This window comes from Varanus komodoensis, unplaced genomic scaffold (genome assembly GCF_004798865.1).
Source record: "Varanus komodoensis strain SLA01 unplaced genomic scaffold, ASM479886v1 scaffold42, whole genome shotgun sequence".
Lineage (NCBI taxonomy): Eukaryota > Metazoa > Chordata > Lepidosauria > Squamata > Varanidae > Varanus > Varanus komodoensis.
This window is the reverse complement of record NW_025335972.1, coordinates 1,971,163-1,990,970: the sequence shown is the minus strand read 5'-3', so window position 1 is coordinate 1,990,970 and position 19,808 is coordinate 1,971,163. Positions and strand designations below refer to the sequence as shown.

The following is a 19,808-nucleotide window of genomic DNA, read 5'->3' as shown; positions in this document are numbered from 1 at the left end:
AGGGCTGGAAAAGCTCCCCCCTGAAACCCAGTGCTGACAGTACTGGGCTAGACAAAGCAATGGTCTGATTCAGCTTAATGTTCTTAATGTCTTTGAGTGGCTAGGAGCCCTTCATCTGGAAGCACCCCTGCCTGTTAATAATACAACAGCAGCAGCCAGAGTAGACAGTGTGTTGGATTTGGTCCTGTCCACAACTATTCTAAGGTTGTGTGGATGCAGCAATTCTTTATGCAGTCTTTCATTCTCCTAGGGCCTGTCCTGATGGTGGTTATTTTGGGGATCAGGAGGGATGTTCCTTAAACTAGTTTTGCAGAAAGAGTTTTGAAAGCTCCAACTAATATAAAATTCATCTGCTAAAATTCTGGCAGGATTCCTCAGGTCAAGTGTGCTGAACCTCTTTCAACCTGAAGACTAAGTCCAATTCAGGTCTCTCTGCAGGGATGCATTCCACTGGTGGGCAGGGCCAAAAATACTAGCTTACAGTTCTTACCACCAGTAACCAAGCCTTAGGAGAGGCATTTTAAATTTTTCAATGGGAAAAACATGCAAAAATCAAGGAACCACCAAATGATTGGAAGCAGGGAAAAGGGAGCAAGCCCAGGGAAAGGGAGCGTGGCCATCTGTGGAAATCCTGAATGCCTGAATTAGGACCCCATTTATTTATTACTTTCTCTTTCTAAAAAAAAGTATGATTAAGACAGACAGTTTTGTTTTGAAGGAAAAGCAGTTGCATGGAAAAACAGATTGTAGAAGATCAATGACCCTAGTTTCAGAAGCCCTGTGTCTCTATTGCAGGTACCAGAAGCTATCCGCAAATGCCAGCGTGCTGGCATCACAGTCCGCATGGTGACAGGTGACAACATCAACACAGCCCGGGCCATTGCTGCCAAGTGTGGCATCATCCAGCCAGGGGAGGACTTCTTGTGCCTGGAAGGAAAGGAGTTCAATCGGCGAATCCGCAATGAAAAGGGAGAGGTGACTGGATCTGTTATTTTAAATCTTTCTGATGGTGTTGGTCTTAGAATTTCAGGATTTTATTCTCCAACATCCAATAGCCAAAGCTATTTAGTTCTCACTTTATTTCTCACCCCAACACATGTTAAATAAATGAACTCCTTGCAAGCAGAAAGCTAGCACTTCACGGAGAAAGATTTTATCCTAGCCTGCTTCCTGTCATTATAGCTTTGTGCTCATAAGGGGTTTTTTTTTTTTTAACCTGGAAGGACATTTCTTTTAAATGCTCCTTCTCCTGAAATCTGTAGCTAGTTTCCATTTTGTTTGTATTGCTATCATAAACATTCATAAATATATAAAACCTGTGATGTCATAGCCCATTCACACATGCAAATAATCACCTGATGTTGCAGCCATCAAGGGATGAATATGCACATTTTATCTGGCCTCTTAATTTTTGAGGAGAATTATGTGAGTGAAGTCCACATTTGGGGAAGGAGCCTCAGCTGAGTGGTAGAGCACATGCATTGCATGCAAAAGTCCTTGGCTCAAGGACTGGCATATCTGGATGGGTCAGGGGAGAAAAACCTTTCGGAAAGCCGTGAAGGGCCAATGCAACTAGTACTAGCCTAGAAGGGCCCATGATCTGACTCAGTATCAGTAAGCTTCCCATGTTCTTCTGCCCAATACTTTTTCTGCAGATAGAACAAGAACGCCTTGATAAAATCTGGCCCAAACTACGGGTTCTGGCTCGATCATCACCCACTGACAAACATACCCTGGTGAAAGGTAAGAGACTGCCAGTCTCCTTGCCCTCGGTAAAAGCAAGAAAACTTAGTATGGGGGTAGGGGAGTAGGACTTTTCAGGGTCTGGATGTTGTTTCCTGCAAATGAATTCCAGATGTGCAGGCCAAATTATCTGTGAATGCATAGCACTGTAAGATGCAGACCTCTCTGATATTGAATTAGATTTATACACCCTCGCTACTAGCTAACTCGCATTCTTGACCTTAAAGGCATCATTGACAGCACTATTGGGGACCAGCGCCAGGTGGTTGCTGTCACTGGCGATGGGACGAATGATGGACCAGCACTCAAGAAGGCCGATGTGGGCTTTGCTATGGTAAGAGAAGCTGAACTGAACTCCCTCCCCTGTGTCCACAGGGACATCTACTCTACAGGGAACTAGGGTGAAGACAAACATAATATAAGAGGGAGCTCACAGCATGTCCTTCATCTGTGGGATGAGCCCAGCTTCCTCCTGGAGTCGCAATGGAAGTGACAGATGTACATACTCGCGAATGGAACGCTGGCTCAGCCATCAGCCATTCCTCCCCCCCATGCTTCAGGCAGGCTGTTTGCCATTTAAAAAAAAAGAACACTGTATGTATGTTTATGTTTATCTGTTTATCAACTTATTACTAAAAAAACAAACTTTTTTACCATAAACTGCACAAGGGATTTAGGAAGAGACTAGGGACTTGAGAACATCACAGGTGTCACTAAGATAGTGCTTTCTACATAGTCATCTTTTGCAAATTTGCAGGAATTTTTTTTCAGACCTTGACACTATAGAGGGAAAGGCATATTTGGGCTGAATACAGCTTGGTCTGTTGTTTTAGGCTTGCCTTCTCCCTGAACCAGCCAGTTATGGAACCAGAACCAGCATCCATCATTCCTATTCTCCATGCTTTGATGGCTGCCAGGTACATCTGGGTTGCTTCCAGATGGAGGGTTCATAATGCTATGAATTCAAGTCACAGCATTTTGTCCTTAATGGATTTTCTCCATTAAGAAAAAGATGGAAAATTAATAGGAATATGAGTGGAAAGCTCATAGGAAAGCTATGAGTGGATGAAGTCTGGAAAATATGTGAATGAAGCAGGTGATGATGCAATGAAAGATGGACCTGGAAGCATCTATAGCTAAAGCTATAGAATAAAGTGGAAAAAACCTGAAATGCTACAACTTAGTCATAGGTAGTTCTTCAATAAATAGTTATTTAATTATCAGAATCAGGGCCAAAACAGATATTACTTTTTATCTAGATGCTATGTGTGTACCCACTCCCAATTTTAAAGTAGATACAGGGCCACCATTCCAAATGGAGACCCTAATTTGTGTGTGCGCATGAGGGGGAGGGGGCTTTTAAGTACTGGATCAGGGCGCTTACATCTACTTTAGAGTAAAAATGTAAAAGTCAGAGTTGCTGCATATGGATTTAAGTAATATATTTTTGGTCCAAAGTAGCTAAAATTTTTGGAAAGTAAAATTAGCACCAGCATCAGTCATAACTGATCCTAATATACTGAGTATAATACTATATAGTGTTACTGCTGCTCTTTGTGTATGCGTGTGTGTAGCCATTTGTGTGTTATGTATTTGTGTTTATGTATGTGTGTATACTTGAATTCATCTGCTCCATATATTTATCATCAGTGTGAGCTGAGACAATGCAGTTAGAATGAATATGATACCCAGCTGATCTATGTTGTTAGAGTCCTTGAGAGACTGATTTGAGCCTCCATATGGAATGTTAAATGAGAAGGATGAGCCATTTGTGGTCCTTAGCCTAGTTTCATGCAAGTGTTGTATGGAGAAGGAGGAGGTAGTCCAGAGGAGCAAGGTGGGAAGGAAGGCAAAAATGTGAGAGTAGGAGCCTAAATGCATAAAATCAAGGAAGTTTGCAACAAGCTATCCATTTAGACAGATGGCAAGACTAATCTAACCAGCAGCCTGCTAAGTGAAAGGGCGCAGGGGAGGGGGGGATGGAGAATAAGGTGTCAGCAGTGATTATAAACCATTTGGCCCGACCCAGTTTGGATTCTGGTCCTGACCACTTTTTTCTCCAGCCACAGCCACCTCCCCATGAGACTAGCCCCAAGGAAATACAGCCCTTGACAGGCTCCCCACACCTATTTGTGACCTACGAGTTTCACAAATCTATAGTATATCTAATCATCTGGCAAGAACCTTTTCCAATAATTGATCAATGATATCCAACTTTTGGGGAAAGTTTGGATGGAGTTTCCCTCCCACAGCAATTTATAACTTGCTCTTTCATTCATCATCATAGCAGTCAATCTTTTTCCATTGTACCACAGACAGATGCATATTGATCACAGTACTCTTGTTAAGCAGATCCTTGCAGCTCACCGTTACCACAAAGTGGTTAGAGATCTCATCTTTAACATCACCCAGGAATATAGTTCTTGGACTTCATTGCAACTTACACCATGCAATTTCAATTAATTATATTCTTTCAATACTCCTTTAAAAGATTACAGAGATTCCTTTTAAAAGATTACCACCAGGAACATCTAAGTGTAAAACAGCATAGTCTAGTGTGTAATACCATATACCTCTTATGTGGTATTCACAGTGTACTTTTCTCTGGAAACAACATCTTGTATATTCCTTCTAGACTTTAAACAGAAATCATTCCATTTGCCCTCTGAGATTAAGTTAAATTATCTTTTCCACTTTTGTCTAAATACCCTTATTCCATTATCAGATAATTTATTAATATTGTACATGCATTGGACAATAATCCTTTCTATTTCTTTCTACTGGGCTCAATAATTTCTCAAAAGAAATATGAGGTCTTGCTATACCTGTGCCTCTGGTTGCTTCTTGAATATAAATTGATTTGCAAGTATTGGGGAAAAGAAATGTGCATATTAACATTTCTATCTGGTAATTTGACCTATGAAAAATTAACTCCCTAGGAAATATAATATTTGCATGTTTTCCAGCTCACTCACAAGCTTCACGAGAATAATCCCCCAGTTCTCTTGCTGTCTAAAATCCACAACTATTGTATACTGAGGCAAAGTAAATTCAAAAGGCAGAATTGCAAACAATTCCAACAAAGAAAAAAGGTAGAAGACAAGAAAGCCAATGTAGTTTCACAAAAAGCTTAGAGAAGACCTAAACAGAAAAAGGACATCTAGAAAGTGAAAGGAAGGTCAGGTTACAAAGGAAAAAGCACCTAGTGCAGAATTGCAGGGATGACATCAGGAAGGCTAAAACTGCGAATGAGTTGAAATCAGGGTTAGTGTAAGGGATGCTAAAGCAAGGGAAAAGCCTTCAGATCCATGCATAGTAAAAAACAGGAAATAAATTGTGGTTCAGCTGGTCACTAATGACAGCAAAATGATAACAGATGAAACAATAGAAGTTTCAATTCTTTCTTTGGCTAGATTTTCCCTCAAAAGAGGCAGCATAGCATCTTGAGCTTAATAGGCAAATGATCAAGGAACCCAAGTTCCTTAGAACAAGTTCAACTCCCCATTACCCAATGAGCCTAGAGTATCTATTATCCTAGAGAAAGAAAGGAACTGGCAGAAGAATGCTCAGTAACATTGCCTATTATCTTTGAGAAATCCTGGAGGACAGGCGAAGTGCCAAATGATAGGAGGAGGGCTAATGTTATCTCTGCATTCAAAAAAAGAACAAGAAGGAATGTGAGGACTACAAACAAATCAGTCTGACATCAGTCCCTGAGAAAATTCTGGAACAGATTATACAGTGGTCAGTCTGCAAACACCTTGGAAACAATGCAATGATTACTAGAAGCCAACATGGATTCATCAAGATGAATCTGCCAGATGAATCTGATCTCATTTTTCTATCAGGTAGCCTCCCTGGCTTACTGTGGGATCACTGTGGGAATAGTATATCTTGACTTCAGCAAAGCTTTTGGCGAAGTTCCCTATGATATTCTGGCTAGCAAGCTAGCTCAATGTGGCCTAGATGGAACAACTATCAGGTAGATCCACTGTTGGATACAGGACTGGGTTCAAACAGGGCTTCTCAAAGGCATCTTCTCAAACTGGGGAGAGGTTAAGTGGATTACTGCAGGATTTTGTGCTGGGCCCAGTGTTCTTCAACATTTTTGTTAATTATTCAGATGGAGAGGTGCAGGGAATGCTCATCAGATTTGTAGATGACACAGAATTTAGTGGGATAGCTTATACTCTGGAAGACATAAAACAAAATTAAAAGTGACCTTAAAAAGCTGAGGCACTGAACAAATGCAAAGTTTGGCACCTAGAAACAAGAAACCAAATGCACAGTTACTAGAAGAAATATACTTATCTCAACAATACCACAGGTGAGAAGGATCTCTGATTTTTTGCTGATCATAAGTTTAATATGAGTCAACAATGTGATCTACTGCAAAAAAGGCAAATGCTATTTTGGCCTGCATTAATAGAAATATCATTTCCAAATCAACAAAGTACTAGTTCCCTTTTACTCAGCACTGGTTAGGCCTCATCTTGAGTCTTGCATCCAGTTCTGGGCACCCTGAATGATGCAGACAAACAGGAAAAGCTGCAGAGGAAGACAACACTGATGAACAGAGAACTGTAAACAGAACCCCAAGAGGAAAGAGTGAAAGAACTAGGCATGTTTAGCCTTGAGAAGACTGAGTGAAGATATGATAGTACTTTTCAAGTACTTGAAAGGCTGTCACATAGAGGAAGGCCTGGATCTCCAGAATGCAGGTTGCAGGAAAACAGATTCTGCATGGACATTAGGAAAAATGACCTGTTAGAGCAGTATTTAAAAGAATCCTATAACCTGGGAGCTCTCCCACACTGGAATCACTCAAGAAGCAGCTAGACAGCAATCTATAAGAGATGCTTTAGCTTGGAGTCCTGCAGTGAACAGGGGGCTAGACCCATGGCCCTTATTGGCAACCCCCAACTATACTATTCAATGATTTTATGGCAGACTGAAAATCTTCCTCTAGCTCTCTCATGTTGCAATGTTTGTGATCTCACCCATGGTGTTTTATAGCTACATCAAATATTGATTGATTCATGATTGAATTATATTTAAATACCTTTGTGAAGTCTTAATTGACAATGTAAGAAAGAGAAATACTAAACTTAGCAGAATTTTCCTTTTAATGGTAATCCCCCAACTATGAAACAGGCAATTTTGCTCATTTCTTCAGATTCTGTACAGCTTTACACAATACTCCTGTATATATACATTGCCAAAGAACATTATTTCAAGATTCCAGTGAACATTATTCTCAAATATTTGACCCCTATTGTTTTTCCTTTTGATCTTCTATACATTCAAATTCCACTTTATGCTCCCTTTCCATATATGATATAAATTCCAATTTTCCTGAGTTTGCTTTATATCCACACACATTACTAAATTGATTTAATTTGTTTTTGAGAATTCTAGCAGGCCTTATGGGGTCTTACAACAGAAACACAGCAACATTTGCACAGTATTGTTTTACATTCATGATTTAGAATTATGTCTTTTATGCTTCCTTCTTGCCTCACTTGTTGAGGCATGATTTCAATATATAATAGACATTGTCTAACAGCTCTTTGTAGTTTTATAGAAAACAGTATGCCAATTCTTAGAATCTCAGTCATTAGGCCTGTGTATATGAAGTGAATCAGATTACAGAAATGAGGACCAATTCCAAATCACCTAAAAATATTATACTGCAGTCATTGGAATCAATTTTTAAGCAGGTATAAGGCAGAATCATGTTGGCTGTTTTGTGTTTTGTATATAATCTATAAAATTTAGTATTTTCCAAGTGATCCAACCAAGACTTCATAAAGCTATATCATTTCCCCAAATTTATTTACTCTGCTGGCCATTATTGTTGTCATCAATTTATAATCAGCATTTAATAAGCTATTGGTCTTTAAGTTTTGGTTTCACAGTGGTTTCTTTTTTGTTTATAAACCATAAATACAACCTAGCAATACATTAAGTTAGTATATACTGTGTGAAATTTAAAACTCCTTGAGACAGGATTCAAGTAGGTACAAGCAGTTTATTCCATACAAAAAGTGGTTATTTATTTATTTATTTATTTATAACATTTCTATGCTGCACCCATCGCCAAAGCCTCGGGGCGGCTCACAAGGAAAACAAATAAACAAAGCATAGAACAATATTAAAAATTTGGAGTTTTCGGCGATAATACAAAACCATTAAATAAAACACAGATTAACAATTAAAATATCATTTAACTAAAAAGGTCTTGGCCTGGCGCCGAAAAACAAATAACGACGGCACCAGGCGGACCTCTCTGGGGAGCGCATTCCATAGGTGGGGCGCCACCACAGAGAAGGCCCTCCTCTGGGTACTCACCCTCCTAATATCCCTCACAGAAAGCTCCCGGAGAAGGGCCTCCCCCGCAAAGGCTGGCTCAATGCCTCAGAAGTCTGAGAAACAAAGAGCAATTATTTCAAACATCAATGAGATTTTATACAGCCTCTTTTTCCCGCCACTCAACTCTACTCTCGTTTTGCCATTGGCTGGCTACTCTCGAGCATACAATCTTCCGGTGCACCTTATATGTTAGAACTCTAGTAACTACAATTTTTATTAGTCTTCTCCCCTGTCCCTCAACAGTTTAAAGTTCCCCAAAAGTTGTTAGCTCATCTCTTTTGTCCCTCTGAAAGAATCTGTGTATGTGCCTCATCCTTTCCCTTATCTCCATGGACATACAGATTACACTTCACCGCAAGCTCTGCGCAGCTTACATTTTACAAAGATACTATTTACATTTAAGAAGATATTGCTTCTACTTTTACAATGCCACCACCACTGTGCCTAGTCACCTCCTTCCTCCTCCATCACATTCCTGTGAGAGAGAACAGTCCTTCATTCACATTCTAAAAGATACAGATTTTACACTTCTTGAGAAAGAACAATCCTTCATTCACATTTTAAAAGATACAGATTTTACACTTCCCACATACTGTATTTTATTTAAAGTTTATGGACTGGAAGATTGTGCAATTTCACCTGCTCCTGCAAGATAGCAAATACTGTCAATAAAACTACGTATTAGTTTACAAGATTCCTAACTAAAACTTTGATGCTGGATCCACTTCTCAAGATTTGGAACACTGAGCCAGTGCAAATCATAAGGAAACCACTCCCTAACATGTATCTAGTGAAATACTTTTGATATCTGTCTGCATTTTGTCATCCAGAAAGTATGGCTCAGAACCTACAGGCCTAAAAAGCAGGTTTCTGGTGAAGGCTTCTGGTAGATATACAAAACACAGGGGACAAACTCAGCTTACATGGTACAGAACTTACTCTAACATTTCTGGGAATGAAGCAATTCAATATGGGACTTTGGTAGCCAGAGCAATTACTGAGCAATTTCACCTTCACCTTCACAAAATATTTTTTTTTATTTTGCCCCAGAAATTTGGGTAGGGAATGAATCCTTAAAAGCCTGGTGTAAGAGGGTTTCTGTGGTGCCAAATCATATTTGGTCATTGGAAATTCTCCAAAACAATGGTGACCCATTCACATAGTTAGCAGAATTGCATCAGCTCACAACAGCATCCAGTGAGCGCACTGCCACATCAGCAAACAAGAGGGAAAAAACAGAGGTGCCTTGCCCAAAAGTACCTACCTGTGTATTTCTGTGCCACCCACAGGGCATAGCAGGGACTGACGTGGCCAAGGAGGCCTCAGACATCATCCTGACAGATGACAACTTCTCCAGCATTGTCAAGGCCGTGATGTGGGGCCGCAACGTTTACGACAGCATCTCCAAATTCCTGCAGTTCCAGCTGACAGTCAACGTGGTGGCCGTCATTGTAGCCTTCACTGGCGCCTGCATCACACAGGTGGGAGGAAGAAATGGCAGGAGCTGCGTTGCCCAGAAATAGGAGACCACAAACCGAGCCTGTGGGGAGCGATGGCTGCTTCTGCAGGCTGTTGTAGAAATAATTTGCATGTGGGGCTGGGGTGTGGGGATCATAGGTGCGTGAATGGAAAATGTTTCTGAGGCAGAGACATGAGATAAATGTTGAATCCAAGAAAAAAATTGTGCATGTATAAATTGCCAAGAACTACTTCACCAAAAAAAAAGTGATAATATACTGGCTTGCACAAAATTTGACACTTTTCTCCATTCGGCGCCAGGCTAAACCCTTTTTATTTTCCCATTATTTTAAGGTTTGAGTCTGACTTTAATGTTGGGTTTCATTGTATAGAAAACCAATTTGGATGCTGTGCTCCACTGTGTTTTATTATAAGACCATCCTGAGACCTCAGTAGTGGACGGCATATAAAAGTTATAAATAAACAAACAAACAAATGTCAGCCATTCTGATTAATATAAACAGAAATATAGTGCATCTTGCTAAAGTGTGAAGGCTTTGAGCAAAAGCAATATAAATGAAATAAATATATAAGTGACTTGTATTGTCTTGCACAACCTGCTTTTGAAAGGACAACTTCAAGACCTGGGTCTTCCTTTGGATGATTTTTAAAAAATCTTTAAATAGAACGTGAGGTGTACAGTTTCCAGGTAGAGGTTAGAGGACAGTTAAATGAGGACAGTTTCCAATTAGAGGACCCCTTCAAAATGGTGGACAGTCCTTTAGACAAACTTTCAAATCCAGGATGGTCCATAAAAGTGGACACAAGACCATGCTAGACCTGGTTTCTGTTGGCTTTCTGATAAAAACGGGCTTGAGAAACAGCCTCTGTGTCCTGAGGAGAATTTTGAGGGAGAAATGGTGGAGGAAATCCTGAGGGAAGATTCAGGCCTTCAGGAGCACAATCCCTATGAATACCTTCTTCCCTCAGAGGGAAGATTATGAGGAATAAAGGAGAAAAGGTAAGTCACTCCTCTGATATTTTGGAGCAGGGACAGGAAAATCACACTTTACAGTGGACTTTACAGAATAGATGGAAATGGTGAGGGAACTTCCCTGAACTCCCCTGCCTTGACCAGGCCTACTGTGCAGTTGGACATTATATTATGGTGTTAACTTAGTTTTCTGAAATCTGTGAAACAACTTTTCTGTTGGCTAAAATGTTGTTTGCACAATTACTTAGTGGTTAAATTTGCATATGGATTGAAATAACCACTCTGAAGTGAAAACAACAGCCAAGAATTGGACAGTATAAAAATTATATCATTATTTAACTTCCATACTACCCAACAGCTGAAGTTCTCTGGACAGTTTACAACAGTTCATTAAAATACAGTCTAAAATGCTTCATGATATAAAACACTAGAGGAAAAAATACCATTGAAAATTAAAACCACATTTAAAATATACATGATAAATGAAATAAACAAACCTTTGTTTATAGATGATGCATATTTATTTTCTTTTTTTCTTGCATATTTATTTCCTAGTTTATCTAGAAGATTTATATTCTGCCTTTCAGGAAGAGTTCTAAGGAAATTTACTAAAACATAATCAAACACAAAGAAATCCTAAAAGCTCAAACAAGAAAAATAAAGTTAAAGTTAGAATCCTGAACATGCTTAGACTGAAGAAAAGGCCTGCAGCTCCCAGCAGGCCCTAGTCAGCATGTTTTGGAGTTGTAGACCTTTTTTTCTAATCTAAGCAAGCATAAGAACACACAGTTAAAAGCCTGAGAATAAAAAAAAAATGTATTTGCCAGGCCATAAGGGCATAACAACATTAGTTTTAGGCTCACCCCTTTGGGGAGAGAATTCCACAAATGGGGATGCTATTGAGAAGGCTTTCTGGTCACTGCCCTCCTTGCCACAGAACAAATGCCACAGAACGTTTAATTGAACGTTTCTATTCAGAAATAAGCTTGACAGAAAGTTTGCACCTCAACAAATGCCACTTTGGCATATCATGGAGATATCCCTGCTTCATTCTGTTTCTTATCCACTAAGTGTTGGACCTTTTGATGCTATAGGGGCCCTTCATCTCTTATAGGACTCTCCACTCAAGGCAGTGCAGATGCTGTGGGTGAACCTGATTATGGACACTTTTGCTTCCCTGGCTCTTGCCACCGAACCCCCCACTGAGGCTCTGCTGCTGCGCAAGCCATACGGACGCAACAAGCCCCTCATTTCCCGCACCATGATGAAGAACATTTTGGGCCATGCTGTGTACCAGCTCATTATCATCTTCACGCTCCTATTTGTCGGTGGGTTTCCATGACACTGACTGGTAATTTGGGGGGGGGGGGGTCATGGGTTTGTTAGCTCAATCTAGTTAGGAGAAGAGAGAACTCTAGCGTCCTCTTCTTGATGTGCTGTTTTAACCACGCTATGCCATCCACAGGTGAAGTCTTCTTTGACATCGACAGTGGCCGCAATGCCCCACTGCACTCCCCACCCTCGGAGCACTACACCATCATCTTCAACACCTTTGTCATGATGCAACTCTTCAATGAGATCAATGCTCGCAAAATCCATGGCGAGCGCAATGTCTTTGATGGTATTTTTAGCAACCCCATATTCTGCGCCATTGTTCTGGGCACCTTTGGCATCCAGGTACATACTTGCAAAGTGATGGATGTACAAAACTGAATGGGTTTGGCCTGGGGAAGGGTGAAGGCATGAATATATAGGTGGTAAAAATGCATGTATGTCAGCCTCCCCCAACTTGCTGCCCTCTGTATATTGGGCTGTAACTATCATAATTACCAGGCAGCATGGTCAATATATTATTACAAAATTCTTACATTATTATATGCAGTAGCAATAATGATTAGCATTATCATTATGCAATCTATTAGGCATTTCACAAGGAGTTTACAGTTTAAATTTTGAAATGAAGAAGAAATAGGTAACAGGAAAGGATTATATGGATTCAGACTTCATTTCTGTTAAGGAATCTGGAATGAGGCACAGCTAGAGAAAACTCTGTTTGCTCTGGTCCCATTTCCCAGTACCCCTTGCAAAAGAAAGAGGCCACTGGCATGCTGGTTAACCTTTAGAGCAGCTTGTCTGTCTCACAGAAAGCTCTACCTGCTTCTATCCCCATGGTTGTCCTTCACAGTGTTCTGGGTCTTCTTTCCCTGCAACAGCTACGATCTTTTCCTTGAACTTGGTTGCGTGCCTTCAGTTCCTGTTCTCAGTCTTATCTGAGGCAGCATGCCTGCCTCTTGTTGTTCTGCCTCTACTCCTAGTTCTCCTGTGCTCTGAGGAGGATCCTGATTTCCCTTTGGGCCTGAACTTGACAATTTATGTCCAACCCTACCTCCTCTTAGTGTCTGATACTGCAGTAATTTGACAACACTTCAAATGGGCCTAATAGAGTGTGTATGTGGTACATTAAGGAATGTGGGTCTCCCACTAGGTTTTTTTTTTTTTTTTTTTTTTGCTTTTTTTGCTTTCTCTCTCTTTTTTCCCACCACACAGATCATCATTGTGCAATTTGGGGGGAAGCCATTCAGCTGTTCCCCACTGAATGCGGAGCAATGGCTCTGGTGTCTCTTTGTGGGATTTGGCGAGCTTGTCTGGGGACAGGTAAGAAAAATCTTAATTCTGACCTGTCCATCTGCACTAAGCCAGGACTTTCTAGCATTCAGCCTAGAGACTTGTTTTTACTGCTGTGCTCTCCAAAACAAAGCGGACTGTCCTGTGGCTTAGGGTCCTGGGTCTGAACCCTAATCTACTTTGGAGGGCTGTGACGATAAGACAGTGAGCAGGAGGATCAACTATGCTCCCTCTGCTCCTTGCAGGAAAAGATAGGATAGATACATGGAACAAATAGCAAATGAATGTGTTTCTAGCCCTTACTAAACCAATAATCATTAAATGTGCTGAGAAAATGCCCGGTAATATCTCAGGAGTGAACAGGGTACTGTCTCTTTCCTAGGATTGGGAGAAATAGAGTTTGCAAAATAAGCACAAATATTTGAAAATATGCTTAATTTTATGCAAGTTGCAGATTCCTTCCTTTCTCTGCACAGAATTTCAATTGCCCTTGCTGCAGAATTTTGATTTCGCCAACAAATGTTTTGAAAGGACGTTATTCAGGAAGCCGCCTTGCCAAATCAAGATTTGCCTTCAAATATCAGAAGAGTTAAAAATAATACTGTTAAGAGTTTCTTTTATCTGGTGTATTATGCATTGCAGAATTTATGATACAGTTAGATCCTAACTTTTAGAGTTGCATGATACTTTCTTTGAAAATATAATCAGGGGAAGTACCAAGCAATTTGTCATTTGGCTTTAGTCAGTCCAGTCAATGGGGAGATTTTTCCATTACCAGGGTGGTACTAAAAGAAAGGAAGGAAGGAAGGAAGGAAGGAAGGAAGGAAGGAAGGAAGGAAGGGCAGGCAAGCAGAAGCAGCTACTTTGAAGGAACCCAAATTCCTCCCTTCACTTCAAGCCATTTTTTGGACCCACATGTATAACTCTCCCTGAGAATTGTATTATTCTGCATGTCTTCTGCTTCTTCTAATTATAGGTCTGGGAGAAGGGCAAAGAGCTATATGGGACAGCTGAAACTCTACCCTCATGTCCCCAGATATCCTGCTCTTCAGCCTCTGCCCTGGTTCCTGAATTCACTGGAATTTATCAATGCTGTCTCAAAACCCTCTCCTCAGCCTTAAGAACTAGAAACCTTTTTATTCATGAAGGCTGAGATTCTCATGGGTTGTAACCATACATACATTCATACATTCATACAAACACAAAATGGACCCATTTTTACTGTAAAAAAATAAAAGCTTTGGGATGGGTGGATTTGGATACACTTCTAGAATCTTGTTAAGGGAAGGAAAAAGGCCACCAGGAACCATATGGAGCAGAAGCACAGCAAATGGGGGAAGAAAGGAGCAATATCACCTCCTCCGCTTGCATACTTCTCCTTTCTAAATTTCCTCCCTGAAGTGCTTTTTGATTTTTTAAAAATGGCATCAAGTTTGAGTGACACGTATTTGCAAGTAACATGTGCTTAGCCCCTCAAAGTCGTGAATGCAGCATCCAGTACCAGATTCTACTGCAGTGCAAGAAAATTGTGCTATACCGATTGACCCTTGGACATATAGGACTCTGTTCTACAGAGAAGAACCTGGAAGGTAGAATAGCTTTCTGACCCCTCTTGCAGGTCATTGCCACCATCCCCACCAGCCAGCTTAAATGCTTGAAGGAGGCAGGGCATGGTCCCGGCAAGGATGAGATCACCGATGAGGAGATGGCAGAGGACGAGGAGGAAATTGACCATGCTGAGCGGGAGTTGCGCCGTGGCCAGATCCTGTGGTTCCGTGGCCTCAATCGCATCCAGACCCAGGTATGAGATAATGGGGAGGAGCCTTTCAGCATCTGACTCCTCCCACCAATGCTTCCCCCACCCCCTTTATCCAGTCCTTCCTTTGCTTTAGCAGTGACTTGAAGACAAACCCTTCATCTGGTTATCTCCTACCCCTTCCCAGGACATGGTGGTTTCACCCTAATGCTCATGCCTGGGGGAGAGAGAGAGAGACCCATAATGCCAGTCTTGGCATTTCATTCCCCCACTGCCTTGTTTCAGCGGAAAGAGCTAATGAATGCAGTGCTTGGATGCATGAACAGAGGAGCCTATAGAAGCAGAAATGGGATGGCGATTCTGTTGCTGGGCTACTTGAAAATGCCCAGGATAGTAAATTTGTGAATGAGATGGTAGTAGCACTGGCAATAGCAGTAGCAGGAACAGTACTTGTAGTAATTTCTGTAGTAACTTCATTTTAAACCACCATGTGACAGATGGGAAATAGAGGCATCAAACGTAAGAGCCTCACATATTTCCACCTTACCAGGAACCACAACAATTTGATCATTTTTATGTCCGAGAAGCAGACTGCCATACTTACAAGCAGATCCACTATTGGAAATGGCCCCAGGTTGCCACCTAAATGGCATCTAAAAAGAAAAAAGAAAAGAAACTTGATGTTTCTTGTACTGGGGAGGTGAAGCAAGGAGACCCCACTGGACAATCCACAGGTCTTCCTTCTCCCTTTCCCTTGCAGGGTCTTTCCTGCCTGAAATATATATTCAGGGGATTAAATATTTGCAGTGGATGGTAAGCATCTGGCAGATACATTTTAGGGGGATTTATGTTTGACATATTGAAGTAGAATAGACATTTTGTGGAATAGGTAAAAAATTACAGATGAACTTTGGCTACCAGCTAGCTAAGGGATCTGTCCTTCCAATTAATCTGGGCTTTATATATGTAAATTAGAAAATCTTGTTAAGAGTAGAAAAAATTCTGGCAGATAAGTTCTTTTTTGTTAGTAATAGTGCCCTCTCTGGTACCCATACTGAGTAGCAATGAGGTCTCAAAGTAGAATCATGGATCTTGCTCTTTCTGTAAGACAAACCCCAAGATGCTAAAGGCCAAGTTTCTTGGGTTTGCCATGGGAAACATAAACCTTGGAAATTGAATTCTGCAACTGAATTTCATTGAATGGTTGATGACTTTACCTACAAATCAATCAAATGTGATTAGTTAGGTACAGATTAATAAAGCAGAGACACCCATATTAACTCAATGTTAAGGCAATAAGATGTTGGCAGCAAGAAGGTAGGGGCACTGGGAAGGTGAGCCTACAGAGTACAAGGAAAAGGACAAGGTACTTTCAGACATAATTCTTCCACAGCCACTCAAAACCCTGTTGCTCTCCTACAAGTTTCACTAGTGCTTCCACACTAGTATTTACTCTGGAATTGCCACCTCTAATTCACTTGCTGTTTATGAAACATCTACATGGCATCACCAAATTGGTGTTCTGTGTTTTCCCTATGCTTCTTCCAAATCCTTCTGAGAGAGCACAAAATACAACTTTTTGGATGAGATGGAAACAGCAGCACAATCTCTACAGATCTAGAACTTTTCAGTGCTACTTTTTTTTAAAGAGGTTTACTTTTGACGTGTGCAGTGACATTCTTGGTGATTGCAGGGCCATCTTAATGCATGGGCCTGATGGGCACTTGCCCGTGGGCCCCATACTAATCTGTGTATGTTAACCCTTGGAAAATTGGAATACTTCCAAAATTAACAGTAGTTGTAGTTGTCATAGGGGCCCCAGTACACTGCTTTGCCCAAGGTCCATAATGCTGTTAAGACGGCCCTAGGAGATTGAGTCCTATTACTAGCTTGTTTCATTTGAGCACCCCTCCCTATTGCCTTCCCAGACAGCTCCCTTTTGGCAGTGTGGTTTTTAAAACTACTTCTGAAATTTACAGAAAAGGCATCTTCACATTGGCTTTTTTGAAAAATCACAGAACAAAAAAGGTTTGTTTAGCAAATTTTAAAATTACCTGTTGCTAAGATTCTGTGCAAGGTACATTACTATCCCCCACCCACACACCATTACTCCCTCTAGTTTGAACTGAAAATAGCAGAATGTAAATATACAAAAACTGCTATACTACAAAAGTGTGGGTAATCAGCTGTAGTTCAGCACATACTCCACAGCAGGACTAGGCAGTACTATAAGTCTCCCATTTGAAACCAGCCTCCAGTAACTATTTTTACTTCTCTTGGACTGTCTGCAATCTGAGGGCCAGACACATGTCTGTTTTCTTTAAAAGAAAAGGCAAAGCTAGGTTTAGCACTGCACCAAAATCAAGCACCACAGTCTATGGCAGACAAAGCACAACCATAGTCTTTCAGTAAGATAAGGTCCCTGATTGCAGCACAATGTTGTGGCACAAAACCTGGGAGGAACTTATCTGAAGTCAGGTTGTTTGACCTTTAACCTTTATAGGGCTTCTATACCAAGTATCTCAAACCAGGTCCATGTGAGAGTTGTGATTTCAAGACACCCATGTCTTGCTTCTATGTTCTAACAACATGCTTTCTGATTGCAGCCCTTCCCCATCCCTCCCTCCCCATTTCCTCAGACTGCCTTAAAGAGTGGGTGGGATATGTGCCTTGCAATTCTTCTTTTCCATTAGCAAGTCAAACAAAAGGTGGCTTGTTCCTGCCTTAAGAGTTGATGCTCTCGGATCAAAGAAGTACCCAGGCCTGGAGCATGATGAGAAATGACCAATGGCATGTTGTTTATCAAAGTTGCTGCTTAATTGTTAAAATGAAATGAATACAACCCAGGAATCCCATCTTTCAATCTCTTTCCTACTCCAGTTCCACCCCACTCAAACATAGCAGATTCCAATCCATCCCAGGCTGAAGAAGAGTGCCTAGGTCCCCCATCCCCCTTGTTCAGGGATCCTGGCTCCCCTCCATATGGTGAACCTCACCAGTCTTTTCCTCACAACGATGAAAGATCAGGGCTTCCAGGATGACATGAAGAGCTTTCTAACAGGCTTAAGTCCAAGCTTTTCCCATTCTAAATCTCAAGCACTGCCCTCATCCCCAGCCCACTAAACCTACTTTGTCTGCTTGACATGGGAACAGAGCACATTAACCAGCTAGTGCAACTTCAAATTTGCATCACCTTGCAAAATTATCTGAGGAAGATGAGAGCAGGGAGTTTCCTGTGGTTCAGAATGCCTTGCAGAAAAGGCCTACTAGCATCAGAATGGAGACTCTCCTACTTCCAGCAGCTCATCCCATTTGCACCAGCAGGAGATCAGGAGTTCCAAACTGGTCTGTACCCTTATTTCTTCCATTTTAGCCAATCTGACTGATTCTTTTGGACTACAACACAACTAGTCCCACTAGCAATTAATCTCACAGTGTTCACCAGAAGTTGGTGAAAGGATACATTCCCCATTATATATATAGCTGGGGGAAATGTGGCCAAGAGTGTGAATTGGTATAGGTCATCTCAATGAGTCTATGTCTGAGCTGGAATTTATACTCCAGTCTCAGCTCCCCATGGGACCACACCACTTTTATGCTGCTGCCCATATGTTGCTGGTAGTTATGAATGAGTTTGTGTGAAAGTACAATTTATGAATGGTGCACCTGTAGTATAAGCAAAATCCTTCCTTAGTCAAATATTACGCAAACTATGATTTTTGTGACAAGAAATTCATTATAAGTGCCATATACTTTCCACAGCTGTAGAAGTACAACCCCAGATAAGATTTTTGTTATGTATTCTGGTGCTTCACTGAATCTGGAAAGTGGTTTCCCCTTTCCCACAATTCCTTTCCTCTAAGGCATCACTGACCACCCAAAAAATAAGGTGTCAAATGGATGTTATGTGATACATTCGGTTTAAATATTCAGTGAAATTCAAGTGGTAGAGCTTTTATGAACTATAATATCATTTTATATTGCAGGTGGCTATCATTCACCTATTGGAATGATACCTTCATGCAATCCATTAAATAATATCCTCCCTGCATATCAGAAAATAAGATGCCTAGGCTAATATATTCTCCCTGAAATAGCGGTCTACTCTATGGTGTGTGTGTGCATGCATGTGTAATATTCAAATATTACATTTGCAGCCTGATTTGATGGGGAAAGCTTTTCCAATCATTTTTTTCTGAATGTACCAGTGGCATGTTTACCAGTGCATAAACATGCGTGGGTTTTACATGGAGTGGGTGGTATGAGGTGCAATAGAAGGATATTAATTTCTACTTAGTGTTTAAGACCCCACACAGCACTACACAGCAGGTGGGGGTCTGCTTCTCTCTGCCACTGGTGGGCTCCCCTCTCTCTGTCTCTCACACATTCACATAGGCATAGACGTAGACAAACACCTGATGCTGGGAGTGAGAAGGATGGTGATCTTGGGCTGCATCCCAGACAATTCAGAATCCGAATGTGAAACGAATAACAGTGGGATTGTGGAGGATGGGCTAGGTCAAGATTCGGAGATGAAGGAGGCAGAGGTGATTATCTTGAGGCCAGGCACTTCGCTGACCCAGGCAGTTTCTGGGAATGACCAAGTTGCACAGCCAGTGGGAGGAGTCTCTCCTCATCCTCAGACCAGGGCCCCACCTTCTTGACCCCATCTGCCATCCTTCTCACTTCCAACTCCTACTCGTACACAGTCTTGCCCCCACCCACTCATTCACACGAATCCATAGCCTTCCACCGTCACTCATTCACTGATTCACATAAACACACACACACACTCTCTTCAAGCGCACCCCATATAAGAGTGGAGGGGTGGAGGGATTTAAATATCTTCTTCCTGTTATG

General features: G+C 41.2%; 2 protein-coding genes across 3 annotated transcripts in view; one reads left to right on the top strand and one right to left on the bottom strand.

Moving 5' to 3' along the window:
* The window catches only part of ATP2B3 (ATPase plasma membrane Ca2+ transporting 3), a 75,994-nt gene that overhangs the window by 41,327 nt on the left and 14,859 nt on the right, over nucleotides 1–19,808 (top strand). For both annotated transcript variants that reach the window (XM_044443464.1, XM_044443465.1), the window contains exons 12-19: nucleotides 796–975; nucleotides 1,656–1,743; nucleotides 1,971–2,077; nucleotides 9,405–9,596; nucleotides 11,682–11,895; nucleotides 12,033–12,244; nucleotides 13,115–13,222; nucleotides 14,811–14,993. In XM_044443464.1, the coding sequence (XP_044299399.1) occupies nucleotides 796–975; nucleotides 1,656–1,743; nucleotides 1,971–2,077; nucleotides 9,405–9,596; nucleotides 11,682–11,895; nucleotides 12,033–12,244; nucleotides 13,115–13,222; nucleotides 14,811–14,993 (1,284 nt within the window). The remainder of the gene's footprint in view (nucleotides 1–795; nucleotides 976–1,655; nucleotides 1,744–1,970; nucleotides 2,078–9,404; nucleotides 9,597–11,681; nucleotides 11,896–12,032; nucleotides 12,245–13,114; nucleotides 13,223–14,810; nucleotides 14,994–19,808) is intronic.
* CCNQ (cyclin Q) overlaps nucleotides 15,348–19,808 on the bottom strand; it is a 35,323-nt gene continuing 30,862 nt past the window's right edge. The window contains exon 11 of the transcript XR_006416003.1: nucleotides 15,348–15,601. The gene's annotated coding sequence lies outside the window, so the exon portion shown is untranslated. The remainder of the gene's footprint in view (nucleotides 15,602–19,808) is intronic.